Here is a 20,526-nt window from a genome sequence, read left to right on the forward strand (position 1 = left end):
TTACATATGTTGTAGAATATATAGGGAGAGGGAGAGCCCAAGGTGATTTAGTAAAGGGGTAGAAAAAGAGTACAGAGGTAGAATGAAGATATATAGAGGAAGAATACTACAGTCATTTTGTGAATTGATAAAATAAAAAATGGAGATAGGAATGAAAAACAAATCCGAGTGACATAATACAAGGTCAGAATATAGGGGAAAAGTAAGAAGCATCACATAATAAAGAGACATAATGAGCACACATAGGAAACCCCAGGAAATCCAGTGTAATACAGTAAAGGAAAAGAAACACCCCAGGTCCCAAGCATTCTGGAAAACGGATCTCTTACCCAGGTCTGGAATTTTATCAAATTAGGCTCTGGCATTACAGTTACACAGAGGCCAAAACAGCCCCCTATAGGCCCAATAAATAGTGAGTGTCTATGGCACCTTACAGCAGCCACTCTGGTATTTGTCAGAACCCACAGATTGCCAGTCTGGGCCTGGCCCTTACCTGTACTTTTACTATTTATGAGTTCCAGGAATACCCAAAACAGAAAACAAGCCTTCATCCTTTAATCTTCAGTTTGGGAACCACTTGTCTGTGGCCAGAAGTTAAAAAAAAAAGACGACATTTTCAAAGTTTTCAATAAACTTTATTGATCCCAGTAAACAAAGGAAATGTAAAAAAAAAACCAAAGAAAGAAACATGCGTAGTTTAAATGTATTTTAAACAAGGTTGATGCCTTTATGTACGTAGACATTGTTTATATGGCTGTACAGTACATTAAAAAATCAGCAAAAATAATTTAGATAATAACTGGATTTTAGGATCAAATTAGGACAACAACAAAAAGCTTGTACCATAAATAATAGGATAATTAGATTTTCCCTGAAGGCTGAGTTTTTGGAAGGGTGGTTTATGCTCACCTGTCTGCCCTATGAGAAGAAGCCCACAATGCAAAGACTATTTACAGCGGATATGAAGCTCTCCACAGCATGAAGGCCCAGTATAGTCTTTCCATATTTAGTATATTCAGACCCAGCGCTATTTAGGTGCATGTGTAGGAGAGATGGGGGTTTATTCAGTGGCACATAAGATATTATTTTACGGTGAAGTTCGGTCAGACAAGGTTGCAGAGATGTTGGTTTGTGATACTTCATGTACTTATGTTCCATAGAAAAACCTTAAAAGTAAAAAACCTTAAGCACCAGTAGACCCTATGGCAACCTGAAGGTACAGTATGACTCCCTAAAAACTTCCTTTACTACTGCAAACCAGTATGTTCCCCTAAGAATTTATATTTTTAAGAAGTAAATAACTAGATATTTGGGCCACTATTTGTCCCTGTTCAGTAACCCCCGAACAACCAACCAGCAAATGCTAGCAAGGGCAACTATTGCCTTTGGGCCAAACTGGAATCCATAGCTCTTAGTATATGATAAGCTATGTAAGAAACTGTATAAGATGCAGTAACGGTCTGTTATATGATATGCATGCATATTTGTATTAATTGTGCTGCTATGGACACCTGAAGCATAGTGCTCAATGATGCTATTGGAACACCAAGCAAAAAATAAAGCGGCTTTGTTGAATACTGTGCTAATCTATATATCAACATCCTATGCTTGACCACCTTTGAAATCAGATAGAACAGATATGATGCCTTTGGCTTTTTACCATAAAAGATTTTTAAACAAAATCCTTATGTCGCTATGAATGTTATGACACAGTTCAATGTAAATATCTTGCCCTTATAATTCATCCCACTCGCACATCTGAGCCTATCACTGCAAATAAAGCATGATACATTAATAATTTTACCTAGTCGTAGCCAAAATAGAGGCAATTTTACAGTACTGTTCCCCTTAGGTTACTCCAATCCCTTTCTAACCTTCTTTCACAAGGATCCGTGAGCAAAAGGTAAATAGAATATGTTGCATTAAGGACCACATTTCATATAATCATCATGCAGGTTCCAGTCTCTCCCACTAGTACAAACATTTCTATCCAGCACCATGGGTTTTTATGGTAATACTAAGAGAGCGAGGTAATATTAGAACGGCCACCGGGGGGTGCCACTATTTTTTGCGTAGTTCGCCTTGGAACGTGGTCGTCTTCTTGAGATCCTGCAACAGATTACGTTAGAAACGTTAGCTTATTATTTGGAGAAAAGCAAAAAAACACAGAAAATGGTGTTGGCAGGAGCTTGGCACTTAATTGGGATTGATGTCTCCCACTTCAAGGTTCACCATTTAGTAAGGGAACTCCATAGCTGATGAATTAAGTAGAGATAAAGGAAAATATTGATGTATCGGTTATTGTCATAGGCTGGGACAGCAAATACACCCCAAATCCCACCCTAAATGACCTTCAAGCTGGGCTTTTAGGTGTATTTAGGAGACCAAATGGCTCTCAATTATTTTCACTCTAACTTCAGGTTAAGCCCCGTTCCAGTGTTCCTAACACCTCCAGGGGGGCCAGCCCCACAGTTTGGATACCATATATGCCCATGGTTTCTCACTAGCAGCAAACTTAGCCACTTAGTGACTGAAAGCCATTCTGAACTGGTCTTTAGAACAATGGTCTACATACACCCGTGGCTGAAAACTGCTTCCTGTGAAACAAGACGTATTTTGATCTTGCAAATACAGCGCCCATGCATTTTGTAACAACAAAATAAAAATGAATATAAGGTTCATAGTTCATACAGGGACACCTGATATAGCAGTGATGAAATGTTTCCTTGATATGGCCAAAGCACAGGCAAATAGTGATAATACAATGGAGATTCTACATTGCCCGCTAATAGGTGAAGGGGCATGCACTATATGGGCTACACTTGGAGGTGCTCCCGTTCATATTCCAGAAATCAGAGATTCCCATACAGCAAATGAAAGATGTTTGTGATACGCTTGGTGTAAGCATAAGTTAATGATAAACTGGATGCAGACTTTGACGTACCTTTGAGGCATTAGATACAATGAATTCTCTCCTTTCCTAATGAAAGGAAAAAAGGAGGGCCATTGTCATACATTGGGCAGACTGCTTATGGGAGATACTGATTCCAGACACACTGGTGACTTAATGCAACTGACTCTCAAATCTAATATTCAATCTAGCTACCTGCATCCTTAGCCTAGAAATAGCATTCATGGGGTGGGGGTGGAGAGTGATAACAAAATTTGCAAAGTTTGTACCAGGTCTAGTAACCCATAACAACCAATCAGATGTTTGTTTGATAGGTAATACCATCTGCCTAATGCTGTTGGTTACTTGACCCGGAGAACTGACTTTTATTGGAATCAGATGCCAGACCTAAATGTAGAATTTTAGCCAATTCAGTTGCAAACTTTATGACAATGAATCCATACAGCTTAAGCTGCCCATACACCAACCAATAATATTGTTTCATATGATTACTGACATGTGTATGGTGGCCCACAATCCTGGCCACTTTTCCTGTTCATTTTTTACTGTTCTGATCGTTTTTAGGCACTTTGTATAAATGATCAGAACCAAAGGAAGGGTGCCATACCTTGTTCACTCCCTGTCTGTTGGGCCCATGGGCTGATCGGAGGAAGAGCCCATGTATGGCCACCTTTAGATGCAGCTGAACATAAAGAAATCTCATCTGATATCAGAAGAACACAATGGAAGGTATTTCTAGTAACCTCTTGCAGATAAAAAGAGAATGCCGGGTGGTGGTAAGAATGCCCTCAGTCATGGTTATTATTTTTAGTGCCATTTTGCCAAGTTTACCAGGGAATCCAGGAGTATAAAATAAGTCCAAGGTCTTCTAGCCTTAAATAGTTCCCCCTTAGATCCTTGTTCAAAAGAGCAGTATATTATGTATAATGGTGGTGGACATTCAGTTGCTTAAAATCATTCCTTGTAGACATAATTTAGTACCTTATACATACAGTATATGGTCCATTAGCAAATGCTAATACTGATTAAACGTTTCCATGCCTGCAGTAGGCCCATCCTACAGAATAAGTTCTTTAGAAGTGTAGCAAACCAAAGCAACCACTTAGGAATAAGCTTTGATCAGTCTAGTGGATAAATGAAATGACCCCTTGACATCAACCCAGCCAACAAAAGAACTTCTCTCTGTGGTGCCCAAATAAAACCACCTCTCTAAACCCCTACAACCATCATGTGAACATAACTTTGATGCTTTATAAAAGCCTTATATTTATGACTCCAAGGACATCTAAACAAAAGAGAAAGCCCTAAGAATTTTGAGCATGTTCTAGATTTGTCCTTTTTAAACCCCTTAGCAACATCTGGAGGGCTTCAAATTTGAGCTACAAAACCAGGCATTCAGACAGTAATGGGTTCATGGGATTGATGGTTAATGCACAGTATTATCTTCAGTCAATGATATTACAGAGACACCAACAATCTGTGTGCATGCAGGTCTTCTCCAAGGAGACCATCACCAGTAATCAAACATTAATAGCTGCAAGGGTTGTGATCCAAATAAGCATCTGCTTTGGAAATCTCTCTCAAAACTCTGGGCTATAGAACAGATGGAATAGAAACAGAACTTCTTCTGATGTATTTTCTGCTCCATCTTGTACAGGAATTATTCTGAGTCCTACTCCCTTGTCCACACATCATGCTTTATGCAACAGGCACTACAGAGAAACTTGTTTTTTTTTTTATAATCTACACAAACTCTGGACAGGTCTGTATTACAGAAGAACTTCCATCAATAAAGGTTCTTTCTCTTTTCATATGCCGCAAAGAGTGCTGAACACTTAATGCAACACTGTCAACTTTCAACTGTCAACAGCAAGCAGCTGCCCCTTATAGTGTGGAAATCAAGAGATCCACTTCATCTGTTGTAGGCTTTCACTAAGGGATCCCCAACCAATTGTACTAGTGAATCACACTTAGTTGGGTAGCCACACAAGCACGAAAAAAGTTATTTGGGGAAGCCAAATAAGGACTGTGATTGGCTATTTGGTAGCCCTATGTGGACTGCTAGTCTGCTGGAGGTCCTGCCAGAAGTAAAACTGTGTCTCTGTGCTTCCAAAACTTGTCTCCAAGTCAGACATTTAAAAATGGCACTTACTTTGAGGCCACTGGGAGCAATATCAAAGAGGGAGGTGAGCAACAGGTTAACCACTGGTTGGGGATCAGTGCTTTAACTCATTACTAGACCCATGGCAATCTTTGGGACTGATAGTGCATAGCTCCATAAAGATATGAAACAGTAGATTGACAAAAGCATTGTGGGAGTTTTCTCCGATGTCCAAGGCGACCATAATGGTTTCATGACCCTAACAGTCACCAAGTTCTCACCTGACAAACTGAATCCAGAGTGATGTAAGTTTCGAACTGGTCCCATTTGGATTTTTCCAGGACACGCTATCCTTGAAGCTGGCGTGGATGCCGCTGACTTGGTGGTAATCGTGACATCGTGGACAGGTCCGTCATACAAGCCCCTTGGAACGCCACGTATTTCTGCTAGCTGGACAACAAATAAAGCATATACTGTAATTACCCACATTCAAAACACGTTTTAACCATCATACAGAAAAAAATCCAAGCTTAAGAAAAATAAATGATGTTTGTGTAATTGTTGCTGCCGGCTCTCTAAGTGCAAAATGGGATATTTGGACTTTTTTTTGTAATGTTTTCCCATTGGAACATATTAGAATGACTAATGAGTAGAAATGAGATGTCCTAGTTTCACTCTCTCCTCAATCCCACTGTGCGTTCTCTCAGTATAATATTAAGGTTACATACTTTCAAGCAGCTACAGTTCTGGAAAACGATTATCTCTGAGGCTACAGACTAATTCCCTGCAAGGGATACTTTATTCTGAATGTGCTTAGAGGTAATGGCTTCTTTTGAACAATGTTGGGCTTCAATAAGCACCACTTGAGAAATGATATGATGATAAAACTTAAAAAAGAATAGCTTCAATCAGAATGGAGAAGAAAAAGAAAGAAGAAGTGACTCCCAAAAGGTAGATGCCATACACAGGCCAATAAAAGCTGCTGGCAGCCTGTGTATGGGGCCCCCAGATGGGCCTATCCAACCAATATCTGGACAAAAAACAGCCAGATGTCAATCAGGCAGATTTAAATATCCTGTCAGGGAAAGGAGTGAATTGGCTCCTTAACGTGATTCTCGTCTCAACTGCCTACTTTGCATCAGTGTGACTCGATATCAGCACACCTCAAGGTGGGCACAATGGTGGAAGAACCATTTGTTTGGCGATCTTGCCAAATGAGCAGCCTTTCAGTGTATAGCAACCTTAAGTGCAAACTTACTGCCACTCTTTGCAGCCAAGCTTGGCCATACACGGGCCAATACAAGCAGTCAGACCAAGTTTATTGGCCTGTGTATAGGGCTTTCAGACCGGCCTACCCTGCCAATATCTGCTAACTGCCTGTTGAAGCGAGGAGTGCATCAGCTCCTTGATGCAGTTCTAACCCCTTTGGTTTACATCCTGTCAATCCTCAGGCCTAAGGATCTGATCAATCTGATAATGTTATGAGTCATTAGTGACCTCACTTTCAGTATATGGCCACCTTAAAGGGCACCTATCACCCTCAAATTGTTTCCTCCACTAGGGGTGCGGACTAAAAGAGCCCCTGCTCTGGTTGGTGGAAACAATAGCCTTTTATAAAAAAATAGGTCCTGCCAGCGCTAGGCTGCCTGCACCAGGATGGAACTCTCAGTGTGGGCAGCCATGTTGTGACACTCGCATGCGCATAAAGACTTGATCATTATGCGCATGCAGTGAATTGCATCCACTGCACCTACATCAGGCGCATGTACCTAATGAGCGAGCTGGGAGATTCACTCATTATGCGCATGTGCGGCAAACAACATGGCTGCCCGCAACGGGAGCTGTATATTTTTTAAAGAACTATTGTTTCCCCCAACCGGAGTGTGAGCTCTATTGGCCAGAACCTCCAATGGGGGAAACAATTAGAGGGTGATAGGTGCACTTTATGGGACCTGACCGCATTGTGTCCTTATAAACTCAGCTACACTAAAAGAAACAACAACAAAAAAACCAAGCCTTCAAATCGTAAATTTTCATACAAGTGACTTATATGCTACTTGCTGATTGGTTGTTAAAGGACCTAGTCCAGGTAGTGCAACTTTTATTACAGTACCCCCAACTTCAGTGCATGTTGGAGCCCCCTGACACCACCAGCAGGATACTAATGAAAACAGTGGATATTGCATCTGTTTTATAAAACTGGGATGCAAAACTAGAAGTAGAACTAGAAGTTATGGTACTAATTATATCAAATTATTGGCAATTATAACCTACTACTATACATAAGAGCATGCTCTATTATAATCAGGGTAAAGTAGGGCTGCTAATAATAATATATGAAACGAATATATTGTTAAGAAGTTTATATATTATATGCAGTGAAGAAGATGTGTTTCTACAGATCTATAAATCATATTATCCTCCACAAACTTTAGGCACGGGCAATGTTTCAAGATAGGTGGTGGGCCTGTGGGCCTTAGACAATCCTTGGCAATTGCAATTGTCTAGTATCTGCCATATATATGCCCGTGCGTACGCGTGACATCAGTACGCACGGGCCGCAACCTTATAAAAGGGCCTGTCTCCTTTCCCGTGGAGACACAAGTGTGAAGGAGTCATTGGGGAAGTATCGCCGGAGCCGCCGCCGGAGGAGAAAGAAGACCCTGGAGGAGGCACTGTGTAACAGGGGCACTGTCTTTTGGGGGCATAGAGTTAGGGGGGCCCTGTGTATGGGGCAATTGGGGGCCCTATCTTTGGGGGGGCACACTGGCCAGCGTTGTAAGGTGGAGGCCTGGGCACCAATGAATTGGGGGCACACTGATGGGAGAAGCTATTGTGGGAGTAGCCCTGAGGGAGGGGGGCCCAGAAAATGTTGTGAGGGGCCCCGTGATTTCTGATGGCGGCCCTGTGCCCGCCCCCCCAGTTGACCTTATGAGCTCCAATTGGTTTAGTAATAATTCTTGGAAAATATGAACGTACATTTGCAAAAAACAGATTACATCAATTTATATAGGAGCAACATATAATTTAGCATTGCTTCTTCTATTCTATTAGGATAAAAGATATATAGAGTAGGTGTAGAGATGCTACACACTGGCAGTTACTGCTCAGAGCAGGAGAGCTTTCCGGTCTGACAGGGGCTAATAGATGAACTAGACTGGAAGTTTTTTCCCTTGGTGTCTAACATTAATAGAACGTGATTATCTAGAGACAGCAGAGCTGCGGGGCTGTAGTAGCTATCACAGCCAATCTGTCACATTAGGGATGTCTACAAGAATGCCTTATGGTGGGGACTGCTTGGGACACCAGGGCTGAACGGCTAATCATTTTACACTGTATATGTGGACATATAGGGGCCCAATTAGCAACCTTCTCATTTTCGTGGTTTTAGAAGTTTTTGGAACCATGAAAAAAAATTATTTTCTCTAAAACTACGTCAAGTGCCAATGCCAAGTGATTTATTAGAATAGCCTTTAAAAAAAAAAAAAGCACGAATAAAAAAAAAAACTTTTTGTGTTTTTCAACAAATGAAGCTTCTGAAAAATCTGAAAACTTCTACTACCACGAAGCAAAAGTACATCTTCCAATTGGAAACAGGACAGCTGCCCATTGATTCCTACGTGACCTCAACAGTTTTGTATTAGTGGTTTTCATAGTTTAACACTTTGGATTTTTAAAAGTCAATGGCAGGTGTCCCTTCCTGGGAAGATCCTTCTTTTGATTTGAAACTTTAGCGGTTTTGGAATTTTTTTTGTGCGATAAGTTGAAAAATTCAGAATTTTTGGGACTTTCCCATGCAGACTTTTTCAGTTCAGACATTTTAGTAAATGTAAGACATTTGTGAGCTTATTAGAATTTTAAAATAAAATAAATGAGAAATGTTAGAATTTAGTTAATCTGCCCCCACAGGAATCAACAAAAATCAGTTTTAGTGCAAAAAAACATGAATTATGAACATTAGTAAATGCACCCATCTGAATACTATTGGTGTTTTTGTTTTTCAAGTTTCTGTGTTACTATAGGGCCAGTCAAATGACTGGTCCCTGTAATTCAGGGGTGTCATACAAGTATTTTAGACTCTTGGGGCATGGTGGGAGTTGGCACTGACCAAGAGAATGGTAGTGGGCATAGGTGGATGGTAGTTATCGTGGCACAAGCGTGGAATGCTGATTTTTTTTTTAACTCTGTTCAGTTCCATAACGCTGTCTCACTTAATATGAGATTAATTCTAAACCAACAGCTGCCTTACAATCAACTCCCAGCATTCATATTTAAGTTCTACAGATTGTCTCTTGATTGTCCAGCCATTATCAGCTTAATATCTCCAGTTCCAAAACTAAAGCCCCTCACAATAACCAATTCCAGCTGAGAATTTCTCCCATAAGCCTTAACAGAGTTCATATTTCTAGCACACCAAATCCTTTATCACTCCCTATCATTTCCTAGAGAGATTAATCTAGATAGCCCCAAAAGAATCAGTTTCCACCTCAGACTTAACTCTTGGGTGTACTTCTAATTTACATGAGCTCAACATTAGATCTATTATAGCTATGTAATAGCTATATGTAGGGATCCATAGGGTTAACTAGTCCCTATGGCTTTAAACCCTGCAGCTTCCTGGTTTTGTGCTGTTACTGGGCCCCATGTATCAGTTTGAGTTTCATGTGGGTGTTTATTGGTTAACAGGGAGACCACTCCCTTGGGACACAGATATAGTGTTTAGCAGGGGGGGTGGGGCTGCCTCTTTGGCTGCCTTTGCTCAGAGGGAAAGGAGCACTGAGCCTGGAGGCAGAACTAGGCCCCAGTGAAGCCATGTGCCCCAGAGTGTTGTCATCCACTCTGGTGAAGTCGGGGACAGGGACCCCGTGAATGAGGACCAGTTAGATAGCAAGTTTTGTAACGGACTTTCTAGGAAAGTGAGATAGTGAGGGAAGGAAGCACGAGCAGTTTGGCTCAGAGGAAAGTAGCTGTGGGAGTCCCTTCCATACAGGCATTGTTGCCTTAACATAGGGCCCCGGTTTAGACATAGGAGGCAGGTAGTGTGTAAACCCTGATCCAGAGTTGCTGTGGGGCCTGAGGAGTGTGGTAGCCAAGCTACTGAACCGGTGGCACTGATCCTGCCTTGGCCCAAGGGGAGTTGGGAGGAGCGGGTGTACACCCTCTCTGTGCTGTCCTCAGAGAAATGCTACGCTAACTGATGTGAGTGAGTATATTGCATAACCCTGCAAGTTGCTTGTCTCTGACAATAAACCAGTTCTAAAGTTCAACTGCAAGAACATTCTGGCGCCCATTTGTTATTCTGCACTGCACACAGCTACAGTGGGTTGTAGTTGCACTACACCATAGCTCCGTTTGGTCACTTCCACATAGCGAAGGCCCATCCTGAAGGACTGAGTCACGTGTACCCCATGCACTAGACCTATCTAGCCGTGCTGTTGGCTTGTTACAGCCAAGAAAGGGTTACATATACTTTAAGGCTGGATTATTATTACCTTATACTTGCACCCCTTCACATCACAACCCTCCTTTCCCCACACAGCCCTGCTAGTGATACGCTGATGTCTGATCTTAACCTATAAACTCCCTCATGTTCTGTTTTCAGTTAGAAACTTGTACAGTATTATATTGCAAACAAGTTCAGGTAAATTTACAAAGGTCTTAAGGTCCCCATACACTATAAGATCCGCAAGCGAGCGGATCTTCTCCCGATATCCCCCACCTACGGGTGGGCGATATCGGGAGAATCCAGGGTAATACGATCGTTTGGCCCTGGGGCCAAACGATCGAATTACAACAAAGGGCAATGGCAAAGTCGGTTCAGGGACCGCATCAACCAGCCGATGTGGTCCCCGATCCGACCAGATTTTCTAACCTGCCCGATCGAGATCTGCCCGATTTCAGGCCAGATCTCGGTCGGGCAGGCCTGTCGGGAGTGCCCATACACGGGCCGATTAGCTGCTGAATCAGTCCAAGGGACCGATATCGGCAGCTACTATCGGCCCGTGTATGGGGACCTTTAGGTTTGGGGAGGCTTAGCCTTCATTTAAATCCGCTTATGGTAGTGGGACAACTGTGTTCCCAATATGGGTTCAGGCAGAAGGAGAGTCTCTGGGATGTGACATCTCTCTGCAGCAAGGTTTCTGCTGTCTTCTAAATATTTAATGATTATGCATCCTGACAGTTCCTTCAGCTTGATGTTCTCATTTAATGGTTTTTAATGGCTTGTGCTTTGACTGTTTTGAGCAAGTGAGAGCCATTTACACAGAGGCAGAAAGGGCACACATTCTGGCTAATTAGGCATTAAATCACATTCTGTAAGATATAGATGATAACGGCCAAGATTTTCATAGGTGTGTGTATTTATTACCATTAAATAAATCATTTAAAAAGTTTTTTTTAAATTTGTGGAATATTTCTTATTATATTCTAATAAATGACCTATAAAAAAATTAAAAAAAAAATCCCCTATGCATATACATATATTGCCCTTTTACATCTTTTCCATTGAGCCTCCATTTTGTGACTTACTGATAACCTGACAAGAAATAACACAAGTGTTTTTTCCTTGAGCCTCCATTTTGTGACTTACTGATAACCTGACAGGAAATAACACGTGTTTTTTCCTTGAGCCTCCATTTTGTGATGCTCTGTGTGTGACTTACTAATAATCTGACAGGAAATAGCACAAGTTTTTTTCTCTTGAGCCTCCATTTTGTGATGCTCTGTGTGTGACTTACTGATAACCTGACAGGAAATAGCACAAGATTTTTTCTCTTGAGCCTCCATTTTGTGATGCTCTGTGTGTGACTTACTGATAACCTGACAGGAAATAGCACAAGTTTTTTTCTCTTGAGCCTCCATTTTGTGATGCTCTGTGTGTGACTTACTGATAATCTGACAGGAAATAGCACAAGTTTTTTTCTCTTGAGCCTCCATTTTGTGATGCTCTGTGTGTGACTTAATGATAACCTGACAGGAAATAGCACAAGTTTTTTTCCCTTGAGCCTCCATTTTGTGATGCTCTGTGTGTGACTTACTGATAACCTGACAGGAAATAGCACAAGTTTTTTTCCCTTGAGCCTCCATTTTGTGATGCTCTGTGTGTGACTTAATGATAACCTGACAGGAAATAGCACAAGTTTTTTTCCCTTGAGCCTCCATTTTGTGATGCTCTGTGTGTGACTTAATGATAACCTGACAGGAAATAGCACAAGTTTTTTTCTCTTGAGCCTCCATTTTGTGATGCTCTGTGTGTGACTTACTGATAACCTGACAGGAAATAGCACAAGTTTTTTCTCTTGAGCCTCCATTTTGTGATGCTCTGTGTGTGACTTACTGATAACCTGACAGGAAATAGCACAAGTTTTTTTCTCTTGAGCCTCCATTTTGTGATGCTCTGTGTGTGACTTACTGATAACCTGACAGGAAATAGCACAAGATTTTTTCTCTTGAGCCTCCATTTTGTGATGCTCTGTGTGTGACTTACTGATAACCTGACAGGAAATAGCACAAGTTTTTTTCTCTTGAGCCTCCATTTTGTGATGCTCTGTGTGTGACTTACTGATAACCTGACAGGAAATAGCACAAGTTTTTTTTCTCTTGAGCCTCCATTTTGTGATGCTCTGTGTGTGACTTACTGATAACCTGACAGGAAATAGCACAAGATTTTTTCTCTTGAGCCTCCATTTTGTGATGCTCTGTGTGTGACTTACTGATAACCTGACAGGAAATAGCACAAGTTTTTTTCTCTTGAGCCTCCATTTTGTGATGCTCTGTGTGTGACTTAATGATAACCTGACAGGAAATAGCACAAGTTTTTTTCTCTTGAGCCTCCATTTTGTGATGCTCTGTGTGTGACTTACTGATAACCTGACAGGAAATAGCACAAGTTTTTTTCTCTTGAGCCTCCATTTTGTGATGCTCTGTGTGTGACTTAATGATAACCTGACAGGAAATAACACAAGTTTTTTTTTTTGGTTGAGCCTCCATTTTGTGATGCTCTGTGTGTGACTTACTGACAGGAAATAGTGCAAGTGCATGAAATGACAAGTGTCCCTACCCTGTTTCTAGCTTTGATCCTCTTGTACACGTAATCGGGGAATGTTTTCCTGGGTACGAAACGCCCAGATCCCTGGCTCACGTGGAGATTTCCATCTTCCAGCACAATCCTTCCCTGACTGATCACAACCTCGGGGGCGCCATGGCATTCCATGCCTTCAAATATGTTTAGCTCCACGTTCTGTTAGAAAGAATACAACATGTGTCACTGGCTTGCAGAACTGAAGGTATTACCCCTGTGTGATCATAAATTGGAATATGAATCAGTTTATATATCTGTATATATAGATATCCCCCCAGCAGGGGTTTAGTCAACTTTACCATATTGTGGGTCTTTGCGGAGATGATTTTCGCCGTTTTAGGATTCCAGATGACTAGATCGGCATCTGAACCTGTTGCAATCCTTCCTTTTCGGGGATACAGGTTGAAGAGTTTTGCAGCGTTGGTGCTGGTCACAGCCACAAAGGCATTCTCATCCATTTTGCCAGAAGTCTGAGAAAAAATCATAAGAAAAGAGATTAGTAAATGAATGGAAAATATGTGAAAGGAAAGTGATGTGCCCTAGGAATGCGTGGGCTGGCCTGAAAACACCATGGGTCTCATGGGTTTATCTGTGGGTCGGGGGGGGGGGTTCAGGCCGACCTTTGCACAGTTCTTATGGGTCGCAGGTGGGTTTGAGCTGAGCCCTCCCTTTCACCCACCCGAAACCTTACTCTGCCCAGCTTCCAGCCTATATTTCTAGGTGCACGCCTTCCTGTCCCGCCCCCTTTGTAACATCATGGATTGGTGGGGCGCAGATATACAGTATAAATACAGGTGCCTTGCTGGGTTAGGAGTGGGCGGGTTAGGGTAGGGTGTGGGTCGATAAAATGCCAACCCGCACATCACTAATGTGCATGGTGATAAGAAAAACAATATGGTCAAAAGAGCAACAAAGCTCTGAAAAGGGTAAGCCCACCACTGCCAGAAGCCATTTTAAAAGACAAAATTAATTTTGTGGAGTAGAGCTTTGTGGGCAAGATTGTGGGAGTCATATGTCAACATCAGTTTAAAGTTAATGGGTTGGACATCCTTGAGTTATATGTCTAACATTGTCTGTGAGCTCCATAAGTAGCTGCAAGTGTGTATATCATAACTTAGAAGGAACATTGAATGTGTCATTGGTTCTTTCATCAGAGACATCTTCTGGTCTTTTCAGTTTAGGATCCCGAAGAAATGGCCTCTCTCTGACCCATGAAGCCAGATTGTGGCAGAGGACAATCATATTTTGGACGTAGATCCTAGAAAAGTGCACATTAAAGGGACACTAAACCCTACTGTACTGCACTGGTCAACCAGACTTTACTCAGTTGTTGCTGGACTACAAACTTCAACATACTTTAACATATTGTATTCTTAAAGCAATATTACTCACTAACATTTGTCCCCAACTCTTCAGGCCTGCGCCTGCATTAATCTGCAAAATAATCCTCCAATGAGAATCCCAGCTGATCGGTGTAAATCCTGCTCCATGTTCTTTGTTCGTACTTTAAGCACAGTTTTCCAGCACTGAACAAGTCTGTCCTTTATCCCCATGTCTGAATATTCCTGACATAGTGCTGGGAATGAGCATTCCCACTGTTGAATTCTCTTGCATCTATAATTATGTTTTTGGCCAGTAGAATTCTCATTGGTGAAGTTTCCACATGTAATTATGTTTTTTGTCAACTTCTACAAAGAACTAGAGTGCACAGTGGGGTACAGTGTCCCCTGAAGATCTAATGCTTTGCTCACTTACCACACATTTATCCCAGATTATTGTCATCCTTTCTTCTATTCCATTTGTTCCTTCAGGAATCAGGATGAAGTTGTCCTTTCCTACGGCCTTCTGTGCTGTGGTAAAGGTGCAGTGTGCGCTTCCCGTCACATGGAGGTCGCCACTAAATGAAATCAAGGAAAAACTGGACGTTAAAATGGGACAATGGTAGCCCAGTTTTCTACTGAACCTAGAACCAAATCATATCTATAATAATCATGTTATTGACAAGGCAAATGCAAGGCCACAAAACTCTCCAATTAATATCATACCAGAGCCAACTCCCAACCCTGGCAGTGATATGTTCAAGGTGGTGGCTGAAAGGCAAAACTGGAAAAAGAGGTTGGCAGAAAAGGCACATGCCTAGGGTACAATGGGTGGGGGGGGGGCAATACGCATGTACCTCTTTCACCTACATCTAGTTCGGTCCCTTGCTCCCCCATTGTCCACAAGTCCATTACCTCCCATCCCCCCAGAGGGCTGCACACATGCTTGTTTGCATATACACCAACACGTGGGTGCACAGGTGGCTGGGCGAGAAGGTTGGCCAGGTTGGCTAGGGTGCCCGACTGGTTTGGCCCAGCACTGCTGGAAGGTGATAAAAAAACTGGTAGAATCTGGGGGCATGCATGTGATTTAAAGGACTTAGGGCTTATTCACAATGCCTCACACAGTGCAAAAAAAGGCTGATAGCTTTGCAGGTTTCCTTCTACAGAAATGTCCCCACAAACACACATTTGCACTCAAACGCACAATATAGGACGGCGGGAAAAAATAACCTCCACCCTTATTCTTGTACCTTGTCTTTGAATCTGGATTTTTTTGTCACACTGCTATTACTTAATATTCTTTATTAGAGTGAGAATTGCTTGTATCCACTGAATTACTTCTGATGCCAGTAAATAACTTATGGTTACGCATATTTATTTTAACAGAATTCTTCCAATTCTGTATTCTGCCACTAGATGGAGCTCTAAGTGAAACCCACTGCTGAAATGACTGGAAAATTACTGTTGTGCTAAGGCTCCAGGTATCACCAATCCAGACTTGGCAGCATTCGTACCTCTTCTAAATTAAAGTTAATACCTTGGAGCATACAGCTTATAATGGCCAGTACTATACTGGCACTCAGCGCTCTAAAGAAGTACTGAGCATTTTTAATTCAAGTCAATGGTAGATGGAAGGCAACCTCAGAGAAATGTATCATAGATTTGCTCCCCAAGGTGTTGTCCACCAGTTTTGGTCTCCTACAGAGTCTTGTTCTTGTGCTCTTGGCTAGCCCATGGTTCCATTACTATTACATCTGCAAAGAAAATACTTATGCTGTGGACACAAAGGTCCTCAGATGGTCAACCAAACATTAACAAGAAGAGGAAGGGGGTAGGTAATTGAAAAAATAAATAAATAAATACAGAAGATGCACATGAGATTCAATTGGCATTTGCGTTGTGTAATAATGGAATCCCATTTATGTCCCTGTTACAGACACACAATTCCCACCCAACTAAGCTCAAAGCGGTGATCAACAAAAATGCCCCACGGACTTAAACTTACCATGACAGTAATGAAGTGAGATGATCTGGCGTTGAGGGGTCAGGACTAATAGGAGGGGAGGTCACATATGCCGCAGCTTTTGCCCAATTTTTGCTCCAGTAATGAGTTCCGTCTGTGCCAATGCTGGCCGTGAGCGTCTCCCCATATACGACAATACCTACAAAACAACCAATTATGATATTTTTACCATTGCACCTGTGGAGGGGATGTAAGAGTGTATGTGGTAACTCTGAATCTCTCATCACCTCCCCTATAAAGTCATTAGCGGAGTCATTAACTTTACAATTAACTGCTAGAGGAGCCCACAGCAAAAGAGTCTAAAGTAAAGCTTGTAGTTGGGGTAGTCTGATGGTCAGCAAGAACAAATTATGGAGTGACCATAGTTTAAAATATAAATATATATATATATATGTAACCTATTGTAAAATATAAGGATATTTTAAGTCACAGAGGAGTTCTAAAGTGATCCCCCCCATAACAAAACAGACTTTGCCTAATTTTATTCTAAAAATCTTTTCAATTTACATTGAGGGTAAAGTCCCACATGGAGATTAGTTTCCCACAATAAATCTCCACTAGCGCAGGTGGCTAATCTCCCTGAAAAACCTTTCCACTGGCAATAAAAGAAATGGCTGGTGGAAAGGCCTACACATTGCTTTCCGAAGTTCTTACCCTAAAGGGGGACTCCAAAATCATCACTTAAAGAGCCCCACACAACACAGAAACCCCTAATATACCTATCACTGTAATCTGTTCCTTCAAAAAGTAGGAATAAATACCATGTGCTGAAATCCAGCTGCAAAACAGTTCTTCTCTTTTTGCATCATTTGGCAGGGGAGGAGGGACTAAAACACTGATGTTATGAATTCTAACAACTTCTCCACAGCCTACAGACAGCATGCAGGAACTACATAACCCACAATGCATTGTACTGGGATGTTCCTTTCCCTATTGACATGACTTGTGCAGGGAATTGTGGGATATGGATCAGCGCTGTGGAATATGTTGGCGCTTTATAAATAAATGTTAATATTAATAATATGGAGGATGCAGGCTGAAGGCAGGCTGAGGACAGTCGACTACTGTTACATTTTATTTGAGTCTCAAGTAGTCAGCCAGATCAGCAGGGGAACAGGGGGCGGGGCTTAGGGATCTGTTCCAAACCATATTATTACATTAAACATCATGAAAAGGCTGCATATTTTTTAACTGATGTGTATTGCAAAGTTGCTTGAAATTTTGAAAAGCAAAACTTTTATGGCAATGAAATGGTGCAGCGGGTTCCTTTAGGTGCAGTTTTATGGCGACACTGGAATGGCCATTAATATGCAAACATTTACTTTTCACCCACATGATGTCCTTTTCATAACCCATAATACATGGATTCATTTCCTTTTTAATTTTCAAGCTTATATTATTAACCCAAAATAAATGAGGTAAAACAACACCAGATTTTCCGACTGAATAACCCTGGAAAATAGCAAAGCTCAACTAGGCTGCCAGATTTAATGATTTGGGAGATTTAATTTCGAGGCTCTACATCAAACTGTCGCCCGGCCTGACTGTGTGAGTGGCGGTTTGTTTCAGACCTTTTCTCTTTGCTTGGGCAATCACATCTGCTGCTCCTCTGCTCATAACCTTGGTGATGTATAGGGGGCAGTTGGCTTGCTTGGCGATTGTTATGGCACGGTACGCTGCTTCCGCTTCCACCTGCCAAAAAGAAAGGATGCGGGTGAGACACATCTGTCTGCGCTCAGGCTCCTTGGTCTAAACCAACCCAGGGGGAAATTAATAACATGCAGTAAGTTCATTACCTCTTCGGGGTGGCTGAGTACGTGACCCTCGGGCCCGGTGATGCCACATTCCAACATGCGCTTTTGCTCCTGTGTAAAATAAATGGCTACATTTAATATAAATACCTTTGGTTAATGGAACGGCACATTTTTGCTTCATTACAGGAATAGTTTCTAGGCCAAATGTACTGAGCCCCAGACATTATGATACCTGCAATGGTTAAACCTATCAATTCCAGCTTTGTTGCTGTTTAACCATGAAGTCAACTCTGGCTGCTACAGTATATCCTATTGTAATACACAATAATATGCTGTAAATTATATCTTTATAAATGGTGTTTAGTGATGTCATCAGTTATATTAAAGTATTATAAGAGATGATGTAAGGATATTAGAAGTCACTTCGGAATCCATAACCTGTTTAAAAGCACATGGACTTCAGACTTGTGTCTTTATATGGCCAAATTGGGAATTGGCCAGAACTGGGCAAGTTTTAGTTGGTCATCATTGTTATTAAAAAGTTAACCCCTTTTGCTGATGACTGTATCTTGTACATACAATCCATGATCCAATAGAGAGCTGGGTTCCCCCTACATAATCTCATCTTTTGGGAGTACCCAAATGCTGAAAGTTGGCTTCTATAAGCCAATATGTTTCCCAACTTGTATAGCTAGTGTGGGAGACCAAACCTTCCCTTTATCAAGATATTTCACCCCCCACCCCCAAGCAAGAGCTTCCCATCTATGTCTTCTGATTCCTACTTTTGTTGAGGACTTTTCCTACTTTTGCCGAGGTTTCTAAAAAGGACATTTAAGTGGAAGCCGAATGAGAGCTATGACCAAACTATTTCTCACCATTACATCTAGCGAGCAAAGGCTAAATTGGAAGGCTCCCCACAGTCACCTAATTTAGTATAGCTGCCAAATTCTCTCCCATTATGGGACCCGAGTATATTGTAGTAGACTGTAGTAATGTAAATCACAGTCTCTTCACCCCAATATTGGCTCACCTCATTATGGTGGGTCAAGTGTTATTGACCATGCTACCCTCATTGTTCTATCACCCAAGATATAAACATCTAACTAGCAATTCACCAAATCCACTATTTTGGAATTTTGCCAAACCCCGAATCCTTCATGAAAGACTCTGACAGAACCGACACGTGTTTATGTGACAGTGGCTGAGGAACCTTTAAAACAAGTTGAAGTGACTTACCTCCTGAATAATATCCCCATTTTCTGCATGCACTTGGGCTATTGCTCCTAGGTCTCTGATAATGCTGAATATTTCATACATCTGTAAATACAGCAGGTGGAGGTCATAAGCTTCTTATTAGAATGGTCATAACTTGTAACCAAGGCAAGTATTCTGCACATTATTTACCTCTGCATCTGTGCACTGGTACTGGTCTTTGTAGGCCATAAAGACGAGAAAGGAGTTGACACCTTTAAAAGAAAGAGTTCCATTTATTGACTGAATTGTTTACCAGATACCTCATCTAAGTTATTACGGTTATTATAGTTCAGTTTTGATTTTTGAATACATTATTCCTTGAAAATATTGGAGGTAAATCCTAGATCATGATCTCCATGGAGTAAGTTTCTGGTTTGCTCATAAGTTTAAGGAGCACTAAGCATCTGGAACATGCAGACAATGGGGGTCCTACTTATAGAGTGTGGGGCAGCTAGTAGCGGAATTTAAACTAAATACACAGTACCTGCATCTGGCATTTATAATGCACCTCCATGATTCTAAATGCCTCTGAGCAATACCCTAGTAACTAAAACACCATAAACCTTTTTTTCTTCCCCAGGGTCACTTCCTACTTACTACAAATAGCACCATATCTGCCCCAGAGTATAATGTTTAAAGAAATGCTATGGTCTCTGCTCTTTTTAGTGAAGCAAGAGCTACCAGGTTTACAGGCCTAGTCAGGCCTAGCAGGTCTAGGCACGTACAGCAATCAACAAATCAGCAGAATGTACTAGTCATCTGACTGAAAGAAACTAGACCTGCACAAAGTTTGCAAGGCTCATTTATAGTGTAGGTTGTACCCAACCTTTTTTACCCCTGACCCACGTTAAACTGTAAAAAGCTTTAGGGAGCGACACAAGCATGACAAATGTTCCGGGGTGTGCCAAATAAGGGCTATGATTGGCTACTGGTAGCCTCTATGTGAACTGGCAGCCTACAGGAAGCTCTGCTTGGCAGTACACCAGTTTTTGTACAACCAAAACTTGCCTCCAAGCCGGGAATCCAAAAGTAAGCACCTCCATATAGACCACTGGGAGCAACATCCAAGGGGCTGGTGAGG

General features: G+C 41.6%; 1 protein-coding gene across 2 annotated transcripts in view; it reads right to left on the reverse strand.

Annotated features, from left to right (window-relative positions):
- Positions 1 to 613: 613 nt before the first annotated feature.
- The window catches only part of dpysl4 (dihydropyrimidinase like 4), a 42,137-nt gene continuing 22,224 nt past the window's right edge, over positions 614 to 20,526 (reverse strand). For both annotated transcript variants that reach the window (XM_031905053.1, NM_001015765.1), the window contains 10 exon segments: positions 19,596 to 19,657; positions 19,428 to 19,508; positions 18,234 to 18,302; positions 18,009 to 18,129; positions 16,420 to 16,576; positions 14,848 to 14,989; positions 13,392 to 13,562; positions 13,072 to 13,251; positions 5,294 to 5,462; positions 614 to 2,109 (listed from right to left, as the gene is read on the reverse strand). In XM_031905053.1, coding sequence (XP_031760913.1) covers positions 2,018 to 2,109; positions 5,294 to 5,462; positions 13,072 to 13,251; positions 13,392 to 13,562; positions 14,848 to 14,989; positions 16,420 to 16,576; positions 18,009 to 18,129; positions 18,234 to 18,302; positions 19,428 to 19,508; positions 19,596 to 19,657 — 1,244 coding nt within the window. In that variant the 3' untranslated portion in view covers positions 614 to 2,017.

Source organism: Xenopus tropicalis, chromosome 7 (genome assembly GCF_000004195.4).
Source record: "Xenopus tropicalis strain Nigerian chromosome 7, UCB_Xtro_10.0, whole genome shotgun sequence".
Taxonomy (NCBI): Eukaryota; Metazoa; Chordata; class Amphibia; order Anura; family Pipidae; genus Xenopus; species Xenopus tropicalis.